General features: G+C 45.0%; 1 protein-coding gene across 7 annotated transcripts in view; it reads right to left on the bottom strand.

The window, feature by feature from the left end:
* CYLD (CYLD lysine 63 deubiquitinase) overlaps positions 1-22,741 on the bottom strand; it is a 516,546-nt gene that overhangs the window by 218,457 nt on the left and 275,348 nt on the right. For all 7 annotated transcript variants that reach the window (XM_086945164.1, XM_086945166.1, XM_086945167.1 and 4 more), the window contains exon 8: positions 6,652-6,817. In XM_086945164.1, coding sequence (XP_086801290.1) covers positions 6,652-6,817 — 166 coding nt within the window. The remainder of the gene's footprint in view (positions 1-6,651; positions 6,818-22,741) is intronic.

The following is a 22,741-nucleotide window of genomic DNA, read 5'->3' as shown; positions in this document are numbered from 1 at the left end:
AAGAGGAGGCGGACTAGCCATTCTCCACCGGGATCACTTCTCCTGTAGAACGAACGATGCCCACATCGTGGACTCAGAAAGCTGTCATTTTACCATCCAACTGGCGCCGACAAGTTCACTGTCAGGCCTCCTAGTATATCGGCCTCCCGGCCATTTTGGCCCTTTCGCTAGCGCCCTTCTAGAATCAATATCATCCCTGGCCCTTTCTACTTCCAACTTCTCTATAATAGGAGACCTCAACATCCATTTTGACGACCCCCTAGACACAGGGGCAGCCAATTTGATCCTAGACCTGGCGGCCTACGGCCTCCAACTGACCAACTCCGGAGCCACCCACATCAAGGTTCACCTGCTAGACCCTGTGTTTACCAATATCCACACCCTTCAACCCAAAGCGTCCCTTCCCCTCCCGTGGACGGACCATTTTTTGGTCCCTCTCTTCTTGCCAGGGACATTCAGGAAGCCCCACAAGCCCGCCACCTACACCAGGGACAGGGCATGGTCCAGACTCTCTGCAGAGGACTGGGCCAGAGCCTTGAACGCTACGACCCCTAGCCTATCGGAGAACCCTGTCACAGCGGACAGAAAGTTCAGGGAGTGGATCTCCACCTCTCTCGATTCTATCCTCCCCATAAAAACCCGTGAGGATAAAAACGGGAAGATAGGATCAGCCCCATGGTTCAGCACGGAACTCAGAACTCTCCGCAAAGAATGCAAAAAAGCGGAGCGATTGTGGAGAAAGGACTGGCTTCACGCCAGCAAGGACGCCTTTCGTAGGTCGGTGAGAACGTATAAAACCACCCTGAAACTCACTAAAGCCTCATACTACGATGCCAGAATTAAAAATGCCACCAACTCGGCGAGAGAATCCTACCTCATAGCCAAAGAGCTTCTGAAAATACCAGCACCCCCCTCTTCCAATATGTCCCCTCCGGACAGAAGTGATGAACTGGCAACCTACTTTGACTCCAAAATCTCCCGTATCCTAGCCTCACTCCCACCTCCCAGTCTGTCTAACTATACGGACACTGATGCACCTGTTAACCACACAGGAAACACCCCACATCCACAGTTGACCGCATTTAGGGCGGTATCTCTGGACGAAGTAGGAAGGACTCTGGCCAAGATGAAAAGCGGCTCCCCCCGTGACCCCGCTCCCATCAGATTCCTGAAAACAGTGGCCTCTGCCATCGTGCCCACTATCACGGAGCTGATGAACATCTCGCTGTCCCAAGGCTCTGTCCCTCCGAGCTGGAAGAGTGCAGTAGTCAAAGCTCTTCTTAAAAAACCTCAACTGGACCCCATCGATCTGTCAAACTACAGGCCAATCTCGCTCCTCCCAGGCATTGGCAAAATGGCCGAGAAACTGGTCAATGTCCAACTGTCCCAGTTCTTCGAATCCAACAACCTTCTGCGTCGGTCCCAAACTGGGTTTCGTCCCGGCCACGGCACGGACACCGCCCTCCTCGCTGTCATCGAGGAGGCAAGGTGCATTTTGGATTCAGGAGGGTCAGTGGCAGTGATCCTCCTGGACCTTAGTGCAGCCGTTGACACGGTGAACCACCGTGTTTTACTCCACTGGTTGGCCGGGGCAGGACTCGGGGGCTCTGCGCTCGCCTGGATAGACTCTTTTCTATCAGGCCGCTCGTTCCAGGTATGGGACGGCAACTCCCGCTCAACCCCTCTCCCCCTCTCTAGCGGAGTCCCCCAAGGGTCTTCGCTAAATCCCACTTTGTTTAATGCCTATATGGCCCCTCTGGAGGATGTAGTTGCCCCATTCGGGATCAAGATAGTGAGCTACGTGGATGACACGCAATTGGTCGTCTCACTCTCACATCTTGACAACCACCCAGACAATCTGTTGAACTGCCTCCAGGAAATCCATCACTGGATGTGCGAGTCATCACTTAAGCTCAACGGATCTAAAACCGAAGTCATGCTCTTGGGCAAGAAATGGACTACCATCCCTCTATCGGTTTGGCCCGATGTTTTCGGCGAAGTGCCCACCCCGAAGAAGGAAATCAAGACTTTGGGAGTCTGGCTTGAACCTGAGCTGTCCATGAAGACCCAGGCAGCCAAAACAGCAGGAACCTGCTTCGGACTCATGCGTTCCATCCGCAAGATCCTTCCTCTACTCCCTCCCCTATCTAGGAAACTCTTGGTTCAAGGTCTGATCCTTGCTCGGCTGGACTATAGCAACGCTGTTTATCTAGGAGCCCCCGAATCTACCCTGGCAAAACTTCAGCGCACCCAAAATGCGGCTGCCCGGCTCCTTATGAATCTCCCCTCCAGAGCCTCTGCCAGACCAGCGCTCAAGGCCCTACACTGGCTTCCAGTGCGACAGAGGATTGAATTTAAGGCTTTGTGTACTGCCCACAAACTCCTCAACGGCCTAGGCCCTTCTATCTTGAGAGACATGGTCACCCCATACAAAGCTCCCAGACTCTTGCGCTCGGATAATGAGCGTTTGGCCAATGTCCCTAGATTCAGGAAGGTGCGCACTGGCGGTCGACGCTTCGCAGTAAAAGCCTCCTCAGGATGGAACTCGCTCCCCCGCTGCCTGCGGTTGGAACCCTGCCACCTCCTCTTCCGCAAAAAAACTGAAAACTCTCCTTTTCCCTAAATAGTCCCTCCTCCTCCTTGGTCACTACAAGTTCTTATAGCGCGGGGATGCCTCCGGGTCACCAGGCGCTCTACTAATCGTTAAAAAGAAAAAAAGACATTGAACATGTCGTCGTCAACGTTGCCACAGCATCGACAGATCTCGTGGTCGTTGACGGACGACGGTCCCGTCGACGAGCTGTCGCCCAACTTAGATGACTAGGGCACAGCTTGGGATTGCGACGCCAGAGAACCAGGTCCCGTAGGCATGGAGAATTGCAAATCCCGTGGGGAGAAAGATTTTGAAGCGTCAACGAGCTTCTTTCTCTTCAGAAAAGGAGATGGAATCTCAGTCTCTGACCCACGCTTGAGAGAGGCTTTGAAATGGAAAGAAGACACTCTTTCCACGTCAGAAACAGGGTCCTCGGAAGGCTTCAACTTCTGTAGCTACAGAAGGAGACGGGCCTCTCTATCCTTCAGTGTCTTACCAGAGAAGGTCCTACAGAACTTGCAGTTCTTAACTTCATGGTCCGGATAAAGACAGTAAATACACTTACTGTGAGAATCTTCATGAAAAAGGCAAAGCTTTCCACAGGTTGAACAAGGTCTAAATAAAGATTTTTTTAGTAGTAGACCTCTTCAGAGATGAAGTAAGCAAAAGAGTTGAAGAAACTGAGCAGAGCTCAGGAAGACTCCCTTCACACGACGTGCAGTAGAAAATCTGAGGGCTTGAGCTTCTGAGGAGAAGGTTCTAGAGGGTGCTGTTGCCTGATTGGCTGGAATGTGGACCATTAGGGGAACATCCTTTACAACGCGGATGTTACACCGCAGTTCCCTTACGACGCAACTTTTACAACGCAAGTTGTAACAACGAATTGCGCTGGGGGCGCTCCAGGATAGTAAATAGTTTAATTTACTATCCAACTCCTTCCCTACTATCCACGGGGACTGGAGTTGGAATAGTAAATTAAACTATTCACTATCCAGACCCCAACAACGCAAGTCGTGGTAACGACTTGCGTTGTAAAACATGAGTTGTAAAGTACTGCGATGTAAAACATCGCGTTGTAACAACATACATCCGGACCATTATAATGACTATATGTTACTAAAGTGAATTCTCCCTTTAAAGCTTCTATGGGCCTGTCTTTGGTTCTATGGTACTTTTAACTTGATGTTTTATATTTTATAAGTATTACATTTTGTATATATGTATAATTATATAATTTTATATATATATATATATATATATATATATATATATATATTTTACTACTATTTTATGTACCGTGGGACTCCCACTTCGACGACGTTGAATATTCATGCATGTGAATCTATGAAAGACACCCCTAATACTGGAGAATTATAAATTGTTTCTTCTCATTTACATGGTGTGTGTGGCTGGTCTGCTTCTCTTGAGCGTTCCTTTAAATATGGTATGTTTGTGTTTAACAGTAAATGTTTCCCCTGTTATCCAGTCTATATTGAGCTTCTTCTTTAGAGAACGAGTAGCCATTAGTCCTTAAATTTGCTTCCACGGCTGATGTGAGTTCCTTTTCTTTAAGTGATTGTGATCACACTGAATTTGAATACCCTGATATTATCAGGTGGATTGTTTTTTCTAGGATTACATCAGTCTAAATAACGTCATTGTAGATTCAATATGGATTGGTATAGAAATTAACATACTCAATCGACACTCGGGTGCAGTCCAAGTGTCAGAATTTCTTCAGTGGAATCAGCACCAACTTTAGCACAGATTAAAGGAATATTTTCTCTAAATCAGCAGACAATAATTACTACTCCCTTTAACATTTGACCCTGTTTCCAACTGACATAGAAACATAACATAACGTGTATTTGTAAAGCGCACGTTCACCCGTGGGCATCTTGGTGCTGAATAACAGATGCTTACTGCTACCCAACTCAATGGTACTCATGTAGGCATAGATAATGTGAAAAGTCTTATTTCTAGGTGGCCTCAATCCCAGTTTCACTTATAACGTCCTACTTTCGCAAAACACAAGCTCTACGATTTGATTAGAGAACAGGAAGACATTCTTGTTCCCACAGAAACGTCCCCTGTACTGGGGTATCAAATGTTCTTTCCTCCAACCTTCCAGTATATTTAGTTTTCCATTTTCATTGCCTGTGTCTGCAGTCTCCCCTGGGCTGCCTATTTGAGAATGTATTCAGTTGCAATGTTACAGCTGGACTGAATACCAATGAACAGCTCTGCTGTTCTATCCCTTCTACCCCTTTCCCATTCATGCTGATATCACCTAAAATACTGTTTACCTCACACAAAACTGCATCCATAAAAAAGCCACAAACTGTGACAAGACAAAACAATGATTCTTGCGCTCATACAACTGAAAATACTCCGGTCTCCTGAACCATGGTAGCTTGAATAGATAGAGGACGAATAGCATGGAATCTGTCTGTAGAACACTTTTCAAATGCCCATCTACAAAAACTAGCTGTAGGGAGAATTTTTTTTTTCAGAATTCACCGTGCACCCACTCCTCTTAGCCAGGAGTTCACAGTGGTAATTCATCCCTATACAACTGGATTTTTTCATCAACGTAAATGCTCACTGCTTGCCATTGCATATTCATTCTTTAAGATCATTCCCCACCTCCCAACAAAAAAGACGACTCCTTCACAAATGTATTCGGTTACAGGTACAAACGTGTGGCAAGAAACAAGCAGCTATACAGTACAAGCTGTATCTTTACATTTACTTTTCATTTTTGAACTGTAGACTAGCATTGTGTTATACTGTATTTACGTAACGTGTAGGGCCAAGCTACTTCTAAACTTTGTTTACCATACAAGGAATAAGTCATGTAAAAACATACCCTTGTGAACATCAGTAATACCACCCCCCCCCCCCCCCCCCCCCCCCACTGCGGGCAAATAAAGGAGACTGCGGACTACACGATTAAAATAACAACGGCTGTTGGGGATGGCTAGAATCAACCGTAATATTGTCCTTGTTGAACCCACTACATAATAATTCCTCTGCATTTTGCACAGGGAAAGCCTGCACAAGGAACAGCACGGTAGAAAGGATAAGAAGTAGGGGTGAAAGTGGCACACAGTTTTCTTTGATGGTGCTTGTGAAATGAACATGAAATGAAGAGAACATTTTGATTAAGTGTTAGGTAACATTCTTTTAAAAATCTGTGTGTTCCCTGTTGCTGTAAAGTCACCTACATAACAACTCTTTGCTCCAGCAAACACATTAGCTTTGCCTTACAATGTTGGACAATTTCAGCCTCACTATAGGTGCCCTGTAATTCCTATTGGAGGGGCCCCTACGAAATTATGAGAGCAATTGGAGCAAAGATAATCTGGTCTTTTCCACTCTAGAAAGCAGCAAAAAATCTCTAGAGGAAACTTCGTGAGAATGAGAAATAAGCATGGGACTTTGGTGTCATATGGAAAATTCCCCGTTACCCCGCAGCTTCTCAGGTAGAAACTTGTGGTTGATTGGTATTTTGTAATCCTTATCACAGTCTAGCCAAGAGCCCTGGTATCCATGAAGAAGGTGGAGTGGGGTAGAGAGATACCTGGCTAATTTACAGCCATCTTGTCCCTTTGTAATTTTTCAGCCATCTTGTCCCATTGTAATTTTTCTGACTGTAATATGTGAATGTAATTGCATTTATATATCGCCTACTACACCGGATGTGGCGCTGGAGTGCTTTTATGTGAAACTGTGAAATGTAAAACTGCCATAAGACACCACAGTTGAAATAATGTATAAAACCTTTGTACACATGAGCTGTATGCTTTCACATTTGTAGGATGGATGGTCTTTCAACAATAAATAGAACAACCGGGCGCATTATTTTAACTATGTCTTTACATTGGTGAGTAATACCCATAATAATCGTGGGTATTTTATGTTTGACTTAAGGGGAAAAAAATCGAAAAAAATATGAATAAATAAAGGGAATATGTAGATGGAATGACAGCTGGTTAAGGTGAAACTGTGTGTTGAGACAAACTGCACCTAAAAATCTCTACAGAACAATTGCTTACCTAGAGAGTTGCAACGTTCAATCTGGTTGGAAACTGGCTGCAGAGATGCAAACCTGGAATCAGGTCTGCAGCTTTTGAGCTTCACAAACAGAGCCTTCTTAGGGGCGCAGGTAAAGAAACGAGTTCCTTTAAATGTGCCATCTGTACATCCCGCACACTCGTCTTCCTAAAAGAGGGCACAGAGAAAGTAATATGATTTTTCTGACCAGTAAAAAAAAAAAAAAAAAAAAAAGAACTATATACCCATGAAGTCATAACACTAAAAATGCCCAAATTCCTTCTAAAAGAATGAAGGGGGATGTCAGGTGTTGTGGCGCTCAAGAAGCCGAATGGTGATTCGAAACTGGGCTGCTGCTTATCCTTTGCAGGTAGAGCAATCTAAATTACCAGGGTACCATGTGTTAAATTCGATTAATCATGCTGAGGTTAATCGCGGGCTAATGAATTTCAAAATCCTATCTTTAAATGTATTTTCTCCCCAAATATAAATAATTAGGTTATCACACATTATATATATATATATATATATCTATATATATATATATATATATATATATATATACATATATACAAGGGCTCTGGTAGCCCGCAACGCGTCTTACGTGAGTTGTGGTGAAATGAATTAAAAGAAACAACTTGCCTGAATAACTACTGGGGTCCGAGTCTCCTTCTTTGCCGCTGTTGAGGTTTGGAAGTGGCGGGAGTTTTGCTGTGGAGAATATATGTATATAAAGTTTCTCCTCCTCCAAGAAGACACGAAGACCACAACGCAGGATACTTCTGGATGCTTAAATAGTTTTATTAGGCAAAAAGTGGAAGCTGCCTACCGACACGTTTCACCAGTTACGGCTTGGTCACGGTAAAGCTGTTATCGTGAAGGTGCTATTTACATACAAGTTCATAAACATGGAAATAGGGCTAGGTTCCGCGGTCAATGTGATAATGGGAGACATGTTAAGCTAGTTCTTATCATATATTCAGCTGATAATCAACTTTACACTGCCTTTGCTTCACAAAAATCAATGTAATATATGCTACATCAATAACAAGCATTTGCAATACAATAGGTCTCGCATTAGTAAAGTTAGAGGTATTAGTATTGTAAATGACAAATGTTTTATTTAGGTTTTTGTTTTGAAAATAGCGAAATTAATAACTTTCTCATTTACAATGCTAATAGTGTTAACTTTTGCAAACGTGACACCTATAGCATTTGTAGTGCAATATGTGTTGTATTTACATGACTTAGATGTATTAATATTAAAAATAACAATGGGTTGTATTTTTTTCAATAATTAATACTTAAATAAAAGTTATTGTAATTTATAATGTCAATAGCTTAAACTTTTGCAAATAACTTTTTGGAAGATTATGTTTAGTGTATTTTATTCTGATGGAAATACAAGAACAGAAGTGAAATATTAACTTTTTTTGTGACATTTGTAATAAAGTTTGAAACATTGAGAGATCATATTTGAATCAGTTGTTGTTGAATGGTTGCACAGATTGATGCTGTGGTGGCTCTGAATGATGTTGTGGCGGCGACGAGTAATGCTGGGGCGTTCAGTGATGCTGTGGTAGCGCATAGTGATGTTGTGGTGCCCCTGAGTGATGCTGTGGTGATGCGATGGAGAGTGAGGATGATAGATATATAGAGGGAGGGCGAAAGATAGAGGGAGGGCGAGAGATAGAGGCAGGGTGAGAGATAGAGGCAGGGCAAGAGGGCGAGGGTTGGAGTGTGGGCGAGGGATGGAGTGTGGGTGGGGGAGGGATGGAGTGTTGGCGGAGGAGGGATGGAGTGTGGGCAGGGGAGGGATGGAGTTTGGGGCAGGGGAGGGATGGAGTGTGGGGCAGGGGAGGGATGGAGTGTGGGGCGGGGGAGGGATGGAGTGTGGGGCGGGGGAGGGATGGAGTGTGGGGCGGGGGAGGGATGGAGTGTGGGGCGGGGGAGGGATGGAGTGTGGGGCGGGGGAGGGATGGAGTGTGGGGCAGGGGAGGGATGGAGTGTGGGGCGGGGGAGGGATGGAGTGTGGGGCAGGGGAGGGATGGAGTGTGGGGCAGGGGAGGGATGGAGTGTGGGGCAGGGGAGGGATGGAGTGTGGGGCAGGGGAGGGATGGAGTGTGGGACAGGGGAGGGATGGAGTGTGGGGCAGGGGGATGGATGGAGTGTGGGGCAGGGGGATGGATGGATGGATGGATGGATGGATTGAGTGCGGGATGGATGGATGGAGTGCAGGGATGGATGGATGGAGTGGGGGGGATGGATGGATGGAGTGGGGGGGATGGATGGATGGAGTGGGGGGGATGGCTAGAAGGAGTGGGGGGAATGGATAGAAGGAGTGGGGGGATGGATGGATGGAGTGGGGGGATGGATGGATGGAGTGGGGGGATGGATGGATGGAGTGGGGGATGGATGGATGGATGGAGTGGGGTGATGGATGGATGGAGTGGGGGATGGATGGAGTGGAAGAATGGATGGATGGCGTGGGGGGATGGATGGATGGATGGAGTGAGATGGAGTGAGATGGATGGATGGAGTGGGGGGATGGATGGATGGAGTGAGATGGATGGATGGAGTGAGGGGGATGGATGGAGTGAGGGGGATGGATGGAGTGAGGGGGATGGATGGAGTGGGGGGGATGGATGGAGTGGGGGGATGGATGGAGTGGGGGGGATGGATGGAGTGGGGGGGATGGATGGAGTGGGGTCGATGGATGGATGGAGTGGGGGTGGATGGATGGATGGAGTGGGGGTGGATGGATGGATGGAGTGGGGGTGGATGGATGGATGGAGTGGGGGGATGGATGGAGTGGGGGGATGGATGGATGGAGTGGGGGGATGGATGGAGTGGGGGGATGGATGGATGGAGTGGGGGGATGGATGGATGGATGGATGGAGTGGGGGGATGGATGGAGTGGGGGGATGGATGGATGGATGGAGTGGGGGGATGGATGGATGGAGTGGAGGGATGGATGGATGGATGGAGTGGGGGGATGGATGGATGGAGTGGGGGGATGGAGTGGGGGAGCCGAAGGCAAGAAAAAACGAGTACAATCAGGGAAGCAGAAGGCAAGAAAACGAGGGCTATCAGGGGAGCAGAATGCAAGAAAAAACGAGTGCAATCGGGGAAGCAGAAGGCACGAAAAACGAGTACAATCAGAGGAGAAGAAGGCACAAAAAATGCTTGTTAAGCTATGTGACCCAACCTGTGCCTTAGAAGAAAAGGGAGCGTTTGGTGTACCCAACAATTGGAGAGCTTTTAATTGTGGATTAAATCGATAGAAAGACCTTAATGTTTTAGTTAAAAGTGTGGTGTTTTCAATATTTCAAGTTTAGAAGGCTGAGGGACTGAGTTGGTGCAAATAGCAATGTAGGCAACTTGTGCCTGAAGCAAAGTACTATGTTTTCATTGTGTAGTTTGCATGAAGGTGCGTGAGGACATGTCCAGTGCGCCCCAGGCATACATGCACTTTGCGATGCTCACTGCATGAAGGTACGTGCAGACACCGTCACACCAAGAGGCAGTGGAGTCGACAATACACTGCACCACCACTGATCCCTATAGCCATCAGCATGAGAGTCGAGTCCCGTGACTACTATCACACAACACTAACTTTGCGCTCTTGCACTAGCACCAAGAACTTGGGCCGGCTGTACAATTAACAACCAATGAGCACTGGCACCTGTGGCACATGCCAGAGACAACAAGGAGCTCAAAACAATAAAAATAACAAGGGGTGGGGGGGAATAGAAGGAAAATAGAGGGGTTAGAGAGAAAACGAGAGGAGGGAAAGAATAAAATGGACAGCAAGACAAAGAAAAGAGAGGCCGCAAGAAGGAGACAGAGAGGGGGCTCAGGGTGAAGTAAATGGGGAGGGAACGAAAGAGCGAGAGAACGAGGAGGAAGAGAGATAAGCGACAGAGGAGATTACAAAGAGCAAAAAAGTCTATGAAGTGCCAGATCAGAAACCAATTATATTTTTACCTTCATTGAGCATGCTCTGAAGTCCACACACTACCGGGAAAGCGTTCTGAACCGGATGCAGTCAGACACGTACCTTGATGCAGTCAGACACGTCCGTGCCAAGTCTATGAGAACTAGAACGTGCACCTTGATTGTCGGATGAGGTGAGAAATGCAATAACGGTCACATGTTGTGCTCGTTGTGTGTATTTTGGGAAAAAACACTGTTTATGATGTGTGATCCCGTGACAGTATACCTGGACCCTCAACCAATGTGCAGGCTATCCTCAAGGAATCGAGAGTGAAGGACAAAACTAGAAAACAGATTTTAAAAAATGATAGGTACAGAGGAATAAGAGATGGGATCATGTTTGACGGTGAAGTTTCAAGACACACAAAAAACATAGTAAAAGAGGAATTCTATAAGGAAAACTTACGAACGAGGCTGTCACCAAAAATATAAGCGGCGACCAGCAAAAACGGGTCAAAAGGAAAGCAAAACAAGTTTAATACACGTGGAGGAGAAATGCGAGACACGGCGTGGCGGCCGTGAAAGTGAAAGTACTGCCGGCCGTGGGCAGTGAATAATTAGGGGAGGAGAAATGCCTGAGGCCGAGCGCACGCTGGGGGAAGCAACAGATGGCTGGCTTTGATGTGGTGAAGCGAGGCAAGCAGGCAGGCGGATAGAAGCGCGTGCACGGGACACATAGACTTCTTGAAATCTGCATTTTTGAGAGCTTAGTTTAGCCCCAATAGTCTCGTCCTATTCATTCCTTGCGGAATGGAATAGGACGAGACCTAAAAAGGATATTATTTACATTTTGTAAGAATTTTTTAACATTCTTATTACTTCAATTCTGCTGTAACGCGAAATATACATTAGTTACTAATCTATGATTCTGTACTTCTACTTCAACATCAAGGAATACCACCTTGGGCTAGACTGCAATGGATTACAAGAACGGAATAAGTTTAGTAAATATATGTACTGCCAAATATGATGAACGTGTGCATGTAAATTTCGCGTTACAGCAGAATTGAAGTAATAAGAATGTTCAAAAATTCTTACAAAATGTAAATAATATCCTTTTTATTGATGTAGCATATATTACATTGATTGTTGTAAAGCAAAGGCAGTGTAAAGTTGATTATCAGCTGAATGTATGATAAGAACTAGCCTAACATGTCTGCCATTATCACATTGGCCGCGGAGCCTAGCCCTATTTCCATGTTTATGAACTTGTATGTAAATAGCACCTTCACGATAACAGCTTTACCGTGACCAAACCGTAACTGGTGAAACGCGTCGGTAGGCAGCTTCCACTTTTTTCCTAATAAAACTATTTAAGCATCCAGAAGTATCCTGCGTTGTTGTCTTCTTGGAGGAGGAGAAACTTCGAATATAATTGCAGGATCGCAGCTAATTCAGAGGCCAGGAGCAACCGGACAATTGTGGTGATATATATATATATATATATCTCTTAGACTCTCCTCACCTTGTCCTTCACGATGGAAGTCACGGCACAGCATAATGTGTCACTTCAACTGGACAATCCCAGCGCTTGTTTTCCATGATTTTTACATTTTGTAAAATATTATAATTTTACAAAAAATAATTGCAAGATATCTGTCAAATGATATGTAAATATTGAAAACCAAACTACCTTTGCTCCATTTATATGTGTAACATCTATTGTTTGGAAAACAGACTATCTAGGTCGGTCAAATGTAGTGTGTTCTCAGTTTTTACTCTTTTATCACATGGTGTTGCAAATGAGAAAAAAACACTAATTGAATTCGTGCAGTGTACTGTTTAAAAGGGATGTCTTTTCATTTACCTGACGATCTGTGAGAAAGGGCGGACGCCCGAAACGCGTCAGATTCGGTAAACTTTCCTTGCTAATAAATCTGCCGAATGAAGATTGGGACTCGCGTGGTTTTTCCTATTTTCTGCCTGCCTGGTAGTTACGTGGTGAGAGACTTCTGTTCCTGTATGTATGTATGTATGTATGTATGTGTATATATATATATATATATATATATATATATATATATATATATATATATATATATATATATATATATATCCGCCATTTACCAGAAAATAAAGCCTCCAACTGTTTTCCCCTCGGGTCTCTGCTCTTTTTCTTCGGGAAGGAGATTGCCTGCATATTCCTATGCGTCAGCCAGTGACGCACTACAGAGTACCCCTGCTTCATTCTGGGCTTGGACTTCACTGGCATGAACTGTTCCGGTTCTCTGTGTCGCCAAAGTTGTTTGGATGGTCCTATGTCCGCCAAGGAGCCCGGGAAGAAATTTGGTAGTTGCGAGGGTATTCCAATCTCGCTCTGGGCAGCGTGCACCGTCACTGCAGTCCCTGCCGCAAGTATCCCTGGACTCTGTGGCTGAAGCGGTATAGGGGAGCTGAGGAGGCGTTTTTTTGGACTGCAAAGCCGCTTTGTTAAAAAATCAACACACCTTGGTTTTTTATTTTTGAGGGCACACTTGGCTTCCCGCACGAACGCACAAGAAGAAAATTATTTTTTCACCCCCCCAGCAACATCGCCAAGGAACCTACCACCGGGAATCCTGAGACTTGTAGTTTCCCCCTATCATCTGGGTGCTACACAGGTGTGCTGCGGACCTGTAACCACGGGTTCAAAAGGGGCAGGACTTACCAACACAGTGTTGCATCTCCTGAGGAGGCTTTTGGGCGCTGACGAAGGCTATTACCATACTATACACAATAAACTTAGGGGTCTAAGAGCTGAACCCGATATGTATTCGCTACTGTAAGTCCTACGTCTAACAAGTACTATAGGAATACAAAAAAATGAATGACAGACCAAATCGCCAAAATATGAAACACCTGTAACCGTGAGTCACCCCAGTTGTTTGGATTCCCATCAAAGTCTTGTAAGATCAATATTATCATTTGGTAGTCCTTAACGGGTATTGTGTCTCTTGATCATTGAGATCACATGCATACCCTCTCGGATGGTTCGGGGTAGCGACCACAATCACACAGATATCTCAAATGATGTAGATTCGATGGGAAAAGTGCAGTGCGAGAAAAGTAAAAGTGGTGGTTTAAAATAGGATAGGGAACTAACAAAAAACTTTTAATGGGCGTTGGCCGCTTCCTGGTTAAAAACAAGAACAGTTTGGCAAAATCGTCGCAGTGATAACAAATAACTGCGAAGAGACCAACATGTTTCAGCCCCGGAGGAAGATGCCTCAGGCTTTCGTCAGGGTCTCTGTTCTTAGATAAGCTACTGCCTATGTATGTGTATTAACGTGTGTGAAAAATTATACAAAAAAACACACAAGTGGAAAACAACAGAAAAGGATATGTGCTTCCGGGGAGTGGACCTCACCTCTTCCTGGACCTGGCTCAGGATATGTCCCCCCTGACTCAGTCACAGCTGGAGACAACGACGGACAGAGCGGGGTCTCACATATCCTGAGCCAGGTCCAGGAAGAGGTGAGGTCCACTCCCCGGAAGCACTGGTAACAAAGTACCAGCTTCCGAAGAGGAGTCCGCACAGATGAAGGAACACTATATCCTTTTCTGTTGTTTTCCACTTGTGTGTTTTTTTGTATAATTTTTCACACACGTTAATACACATACATAGGCAGTAGCTTATCTAAGAACAGAGACCCTGACGAAAGCCTGAGGCATCTTCCTCCGGGGCTGAAACATGCTGGTCTCTTCGCAGTTATTTGTTATCACTGCGACGATTTTGCCAAACTGTTCTTGTTTTTAACCAGGAAGGGGCCAACGCCCATTAAAAGTTTTTTGTTAGTTCCCTATCCTATTTTAAACCACCACTTTTACTTTTCCGCACTGCACTTTTCCCATCGAATCTACATCATTTGAGATATCTGTGTGATTGTGGTCGCTACCCCGAACCATCCGAGAGGGTATGCATGTGATCTCAATGATCAAGAGACACAATACCCGTTAAGGGCTACCAAATGATAATATTGATCTTACAAGACTTTGATGGGAATCCAAACAACTGGGGTGACTCACGGTTACAGGTGTTTCATATTTTGGCGATTTGGTCTGTCATTCATTTTTTTGTATTCCTATAGTACTTGTTAGACGTAGGACTTACAGTAGCGAATACATATCGGGTTCAGCTCTTAGACCCCTAAGTTTATTGTGTATAGTTTAGTCCTCTGGGGGACATTACTTAGGCACTGGTCTTTAAACGTCCCTCTAGCCCTAAAATACTGGTTGTTTTTTCATGAAGGCTATTACCAGCCAGAAATGCATCTGCCATTTACCAGAAAGTAAAGCCTCCAACTGTTTTCCCCTCGGGTCTCTGCTCTTTTTCATCGGGAAGGAGAATATATATATATATATATATATATATATATAGATATATCTATCTATCTATCTATCTATCTATCTATATATATATATATATATATATATATATATATATATATATATATATATATCTTAGACTCTCCTCACACCTTGTCCTTCACGATGGAAGTCACGGCACAGCAAACAGGTAGAATTTTACAAAAGTTTTTTATTTACACACCATGTGCAAAATAACGTGCATTGATTAGGACGGCCTAAGCGTTTCGGCTTCTGCTATCCTTCCACTGGACCATAGAGTCCCTGGAGTCTAGACGATTTTTAAAGTGCTAAGTGCAATACAAAAACCTCTTTTCCATTTCCATTATATGTCTAGACTGTCAACCTTGCTTGCAGGTAATGGCATAATGGTGCTCGCCATTTCTTAGGTGTTTTGTAATTCATTATGTTTATAGAAAATACATATTAAATTCACAGTGAAGTACTCATTGTAAATAATTTACAGTGTATATAATCTACACCTATATATTTACAAACTATATACATATTCCGACAAATTGGAGAGGGTGTTTTCCCAACTAGATGTTATTCTATTATAGTGAAGTACTCATAATTCATGACCCTCTGCGGTGTTGATCCCACTTTTCTTACCCATTCAGTTTGATGCTATTTACAAGTACAATTACACTTGTTCTATCCATTTTTTACAGTGACTTAAATGTCCACAGGACTTTCCTTCTTGTATTATCATTGCATTTGGCCATGGTAAAGTTGTACACTTCAAAGTAAGTATTTACAATTCGATATTCTCATGGACTCTGTATGTTCAGTCTGTAAAGTACTTCTATATACAATATAGGTTCCTGGATATTGCTCAGTATATATATATATATCTATCTATCTATCTCATGGGGCGAGAGAGGGGAGACTTCAGAAACCCGCCACTCCGTTTAACCTAAGACCGTACCTCAACCTATACTTTAAGGGATTCCTTTTCCCATAATTTAACCATAGCTCTCACCCATTTCCTCAGTTACGAAATGGAGTAAAATGATGACGTCGCCTCACAAGTGGTCCTGAAAAAGAACAGCATTCTCTGTAGGTGTACAATTACATTGCTAGGCTGTGGTCATCACCTCCAAAGTTCCCCACCATTTCTCTCTTAGAAGATGCTGGAACCAGATGGCTGGGCATGGCAGGGTTACAATAATTCTGCTCTTTATTGTTCTTGTTCTCTTTATTCAGTGTAGAGGATTGAAACTGAAATAGAACATTTATGTCCTATATAGCAACTTTTTTAGGAAGGTCCAAGATGCCCACTTCAAGATTCCAAGACCTTGCTGGTCCCAACGTTGCTCTTTTATTGTTTACCACGTCTGCTGCTGCTGCCAAGGCTTATTGGTGTTCCCACCGGACAAAGACCCAGGTACTCGACTTCCGACGTGGGACAACTCATGAATGGCTCCTGGTCTTCCACAGCGTCGGCTGGACCTCACAGCTGCAGCAACAAGGTCACCGTCATCACTCCGCATCTTCTGTCATCGGTGGTCATTGCTCTTCAGTACCTCCGGGTCACAACCTTCTGTCTTCCATGGGGTTTCTTCAGGGTCAACTGGGAAGGGTCTTCTTCTAGAAAACTACAACCATGCCTTTCCCATTGACTAGCATTGAGTATGTGGCTGTGTTTCCCCCCTGTACACAGCCTCCATAGGGTTCCTGGGTACTTACCTCGAGTGGTTCTTTGTGTCGCCAGCTCTTATGAGTCTCCTGGTCCAAGTCCCGACTTCGGTTGCAGTTTGCATTCCGCTTCTTTAGTATGTGGTTTGGTGAGACCACTGGGTGCATTTGTGCTTACTTCCCCGTTTACAATTGAAGTATTGGGTTGATTTTTCTGGGTAGGAGCTATAGCAATGTGTTAGTAACTGTGTATAATAAATATACTTATTTTTATAATTACACTGTGTGGTTCTTTTTTGTTTAACCTACACTATATGATAAGTTCTAGTAAAACAAGCTGCTTAACACTCCTTCTGGACTAAGCCTGAAGGCTGCTCTCCACAGCTACCACTTAGAGGGCTTTCTATGATTGTCTAAGACCTCTAAAATCACTATAAGGGTTGTCTGGATTAGTGCAGGGTGCTTCACTTAAATAAGTGTGCACCATATACTAAGCCAGCCTCCTACATTGGGCAAATGTAGAAAAGTAGAATTGGCTGATAAAATTGGCTGATAACATTTTTTTTACACTGCCCCGCAAAGCATTAGTGAGTCAAAGACAAAGCAAAGAAAAGGACATCCAATGGTACACAATGTACAGTGGTCTGCTAAAGGACAAACTGCCATCGGTCAGCCATCACTGCACATCTTCTGCAATCTGCTTTGAGACTTGGATGGCCAGGATGCTGGCCCCCACTGGGATTTCAGGTTCCACTGCAGGGCTCATAGGGGCCACTTGGCACAGCTGACAAGGAGAATTCATGAAGCTTAGAGACCAAGAAGACTCCGGACCACCCTCACCAGAAGCAAGCCTGAAACACTGGGACCATTGCCAGAATGTCTCTGACTCATTAAGGCAGAGAAAAAACCTTGAACTCCAATGTGTCCAGGATTGCCCTAATGAGTGGAAGCTTCTTTAATGAAGTCAGGTGGGATTTTGGCTCATTTTGGTGAACAACCAAGATGTTAAGTGCTCTGCCTTTGTTTGGAGATGGTCGACTATTGACTGCGGAAAGACAGTCTTCAGCAGCCAGTCATCGAGGTACGGGGTTACCCAATTCCTAACTTCCAAAGATGGGCAGGGGTGAAGTCAAATGGGAGCATGGTCTTATCCCACTTTGAACCACCAGTAACACAGTTGAGACTGTAGAGCAGGTATATGAAAATATTTGCCCTGCAAGTCCCAGGACACATCCATCTCCCGAGTCCAGAGCAGAATGGATCTAAGCCAATACAAGTATTTTGAACTTGTCCTTCTGCAGGAAGGCATTCAGAGCTTAAATGTCCAGGATAGGCCTCAAGAAGACGCCGTCCTTTTTTTCAGAATGAGGAAAGAGTAGGAATAACGTGCCTTTCTCCGAATCCGGTACCCGATGTAAGGCACCCTTGGACAGTAAAATACGTACCTCCTCCAGCAGGATGGAGAGATAATCCTCTGAAATTCCATCTGGTGTGGAAGGAATATGGGGTGGGAAGCAGAGGAAAGGTAGGGCGTAGCCATTTTGAACAATCTGGGAGAGCCATCTGTCTGATGTGATGGACTGTTAACTTGGGAGGATGTGCTAAATTCTGCCTCCCGAAACATAGGAGTCAGCCGCCTGGGACAAACTAAAGTAACTTTTTGGCTGTTGTAGCAGGGCAAGAGGCGCTCAAGAACTGGTGAGTGATGTATGCCACTACTGCATCCACTGCCCCCAAATAAGTGGGTTGTAGGCTGCATCATTGGCTGGTAAGACTGTTGATACCTATAGGTCAATAGCCCCTAAATTGGTGGCACTGATGTGGAAATTGGGTCACAGAGGTCAACAGCAAAAGGAAAGCAATTTGGTCTTATTTTCCTTTAAGCATTCTGCAACAGAGCCCGCCTTCTCTACGGAGAGGTGAGACCCAGCAAAGGGCATGTTCATCAGTGATGCCTGCACATCACCAGAAAATATTTGATCCAGAAATCTATCTAGGCCCACACGGATGTCTACTTCACTATGTCCTGCCCATCATGGATTGTCTGAGCCAAAGAAGCCATAAGGTGTTCCACAATCTTACTGACCATGTCCCATAGGTCATGAATATATCGATCCAGACAGACTGGGTTTCTGGATCTCTGTGGCAGCCTGACAGAGGAAAACATTTGCTTGCCAAAGGATTCAATCTATTGGGATTCCCTATCCGAGGGACAGGTCAGAAATTAATTAGTATTCAGTGAGCTGGTCCAAGTCTGTACAAGACTCTTGGATTATTGTGTTTGCAGAGAATGTCGCCTTGCCACCTGTTGACTAACAAATGAGCAAGAACATGTTTTTCACCAGGTGGCCATCAAGGTATCCATACGTTCCTCAGTGAACGGAAGGAAGGATTCAGAATTTGCAGGACGAGAGTGCAAAATCTCAGTCAAAACATTCAGGTTTGCCTCAATGAAGGACAGCTGAAATTCTAGTACATCGAGATGCCCTCTGAACCAGCAATGCAAATGGAGCATTTTTTTCTGTTGTTGGCCCATGTGGCGAGTAACGCTCTGTTTCAGGAGAGAAGTCAAGCCGACTGGTGTTGTATAAACCAAGGCATCATTAGTATAATGGGAAGGGAACAGGGTATCTTCCTCATTATCGCCATCAGTGTCCTGCTGTGCAACTTCTTCTTGCATAGAATAGAGGTGAGAACTAAAAAGAAAATGGAGCTTCTGTTTATACATGTGTTGCTGCAGAGGTACTAGATTAGAATCAGGCTGCATGACAACTGGTTGCTGTTTTAGGATTACAGAGGATGACATAGGTCGAGCTCAGGCAGACATAATCTCAGGGCCTTACATGGGTGTCGGCACAGGGTCATCAACTGGTGCTGGTTGCATCATGGGGCGGCAGAGACTGGTGTGGATTTTGGGCCCATAGTGAAAGTCTATACCGAGTTAGGAGAGGCCTAGTAATGGGTTCCACAGGGAAAATGGTTCTACATGAGGGCCTGGTGGTGGTAAACCAACTGGAGGCCAAAGGTGTACAAGAGGAATCCGAAAAGACACAGATTTGCATCTTGACCTCCTTGAAAACCTTGATATGCTGCAGGGGTTGACGATGGCCCAGGGAACTCGGGGGACATCTGAATCAACTGAGAAATTGGTTCTGTGTATAGTGATCGAACAGGAGTGTCTCGGATCTTGATGGCATTTCACCTTTTCCCTGACATCAGGGTGGCAATGGGGTTGACTCCGCTTTGCTTTCTTATGCTTGGAATTCGAATTTCCTTAAGAATTCAAGTGTGGATTGGAGTAACTACGACTTAGAACAGGAGCGAGATGAGACCATATTTTCTTATGTTCTACGATGTACAAATTCATCTCCTGGTCTCAAAATGTCTTCGGGTGCATAAAGGCATATTTGTCACATGACTTAGAGTTGTGGCTGGAAGCCAAGGCACCAAGGACACACCTCATGAAGGTCTGTGACCATATCTGCTTGCGACAAATGCATCTTAGCTTGAATCATGTCTTTTTCAGTGATGACTCAGTTCACTGGCAAATTGTCAAATAAGTACTAGGAGTCGCAGGAAGATGGACAAATATGGGAGCAAAGCTACGTATCTATGCCAGAAGGCACGGAATGTAAACATGCAGTGGTAGCGCTTATATGAGAATCATCTCTGTCACTTCTGTAATGCTTTTTCTGGTGGATACAGAATATGCCTGTGGATTCCGCACCATTTGAATGACCCATCGCGCAGCATTCCACGGAAATCTTTTGTCATAGCTCTCCCATGTTAACAAGGACGTCACAATGGCACGGCTCCACTCGTGACTCCAAAAGAAAACCTTGTTGGCGTGCTGACGTCAGTTCCACCCATTTTTTCCATGCCTTTGATGCGAACGGGTGAACCGACAATATTTCACAAGTATACACAGTATACACAATTTGCACATGCTATTTAAGAAGAAAGGAAAACTGGAAGTTCTAAAACATAGACATTTCCAAGCGACAAGCATCATGTAATTCCAATGCAAACAAATACAAGACTGTTATACCCAAAATTATTTTCAGTATAAGTAGGCAGATAATGGGGAGGCGGTTGGGTCAGTGAGGAATCCACAGGCAGATACTGTATCCGCCAGAAAAAGCATTACCAAAGGTAAGTAACTTGTTCTTCTGATGGATACATCTGCCTGTGGATTCCTCACCTTTTGAATTGAATCCCCAAGTAGTCCCGCTTCCAGAAGAGGGTGTCCACCTACCTATACCAAAAAGTCCTGCAGCACAGAACGTGCAAAATGGCCGTCCTTCCTCACCTTCGAATCTAAGCAGTAATGCTTTGCAAAAGCGTGGGGGTAGGCCCAACTTGCCACCTCGCAGATGTCTACCACAGGGACACCTCTAGCCAAACAGAAGACTACTTAGGTTTGCTGGAATGAGCTTGAATACCTTTAGGAGGCTCCTTCTTGACAAAGTCATAGCAGATCTTGATGCATACTATGATCCACCTAGACAGTGTTCGCTTGTAGACAGCCTTGCCCTTAATTTTTCCCATGTCCCCAATGAAGAGTTGGTCATTCAGCCTGAAGTCTTGAGACCTATCCAGGTAGAAGCTGACCACCCTCGTAGGGTCCAGGCTGTGAAGTATCTCCTCCTCCTTAGAAGGCTGAGGGGGAGGATAGAAGGTGGGTAGAGTGATTGATTGCCCTAGGTGGAAATGAGTGACCCTTACAAAGGAAAGCATCTCTGGTCCTAAGAACCATCTTATTTCCATGCATAGATGTGAAAGGAGGCTTAGAACTAAGAGCATGCAGCTCACTAACCCTCCTAGGTAATGGAAACCAGAAAAATTGTCTTCAATGACAGGAGCCTCGACAGACAACTGTGCAGAGGCTCAAAGGGAGACCCCATCAGGAAAGTAAGAACTACATTTAAATCCCACTGAGGCATGATAAATGGAGTGCGAGGAAACCTGTTAATGAGACGCTTAAGAATCTCATGACTATAGGAGACTTAAACAAAGAGGGCTGGTCTGGTAAGCAAAGAAAGTGTGAAAAAGTAGACAAGTAGCCCTTAACAGTTGCTACAGCACAACCCTGTTGAGCCAAAGAAAGAGTGAAACTCAGAATATCAGATAAATGGGCCTGCAATGGATCAACTGACCTCACTCCACACCATCTAACAAACTTGACCCACCTACCAGAATAGACAGATTTGGTAGAGTGTCTTCTGACCGATAAAATAACAGCCACCACATCCGGTGAAAGAAAAAACTCAGGTTTCCCCGTTCAATCTACAGGCATGAAGATGAGGACTCTGGAGGTGGGGGTACAGAACTTGCCACTGCGATTGCAAGAGGAGGTCTGCCCTGAGAGGGAAACGGAGCAGAGGGTGCGATGAGAGGTGAAGGAGGTCTGTGTACCACACCCTTCTTGGCCAATCCGGGGCGATCAATATGACTTGGGCAATGTCTTGGCGAATCTTCCTCAGAACCAGAGGAATCAAGGGTAGAGAAGGGAACGCTACCTGCATCAGATACTGGAGACTGCAGAATGACGGGCAATGCGTGTTCTCGTGAGTGGCAAACGAGTCCAACTGAGGAAATACCCTCATCCAGAAAATTTGATGGACCACCTCCTGAAGAAGACGCCACTCATGATCGGCCGAGTATTGACGACTGAGAGTCTCCATATGCACATTCAGCACCCTGGCCAAATGATTTGCAATCACGCAAATCTAATGGTTCTGAGCCCAGGACCTGAGTCGCAGAGCCTCTCTGCAGAGACGATATGACCCTACTCCTCCTTGTTTGTTGATGTACCACATCGCGGTAGTGTTGTCCGTAAGGACCAGAACTGGCTGGCAGTGAAGATAGGCTTTGAGAGCAAAACGTATCACCCGCAATTCCAGAAGATTGATGTGAAGCAATCCCTCCTCTGGAGACCAATGACCTTGATCTCAAGATCCCCCAGATCAGCATCCCACCCCAGAGTGGAAGCATCTGTTATCACTGTGGCTACCGGACAAAGGACATTAAAACGGCTTCCCTTGAGAGAGGTTGCTTGAAACACTCCACCATAACAGATCCGCTGCAGTGTCTCTGGAGATTCTGACCACCTCC

This window comes from Lissotriton vulgaris, chromosome 12, assembly GCF_964263255.1.
Source record: "Lissotriton vulgaris chromosome 12, aLisVul1.2, whole genome shotgun sequence".
Lineage (NCBI taxonomy): Eukaryota > Metazoa > Chordata > Amphibia > Caudata > Salamandridae > Lissotriton > Lissotriton vulgaris.
Note: the sequence above shows the minus strand (reverse complement) of the source record. Positions and strands in the feature narration are given on the sequence as shown.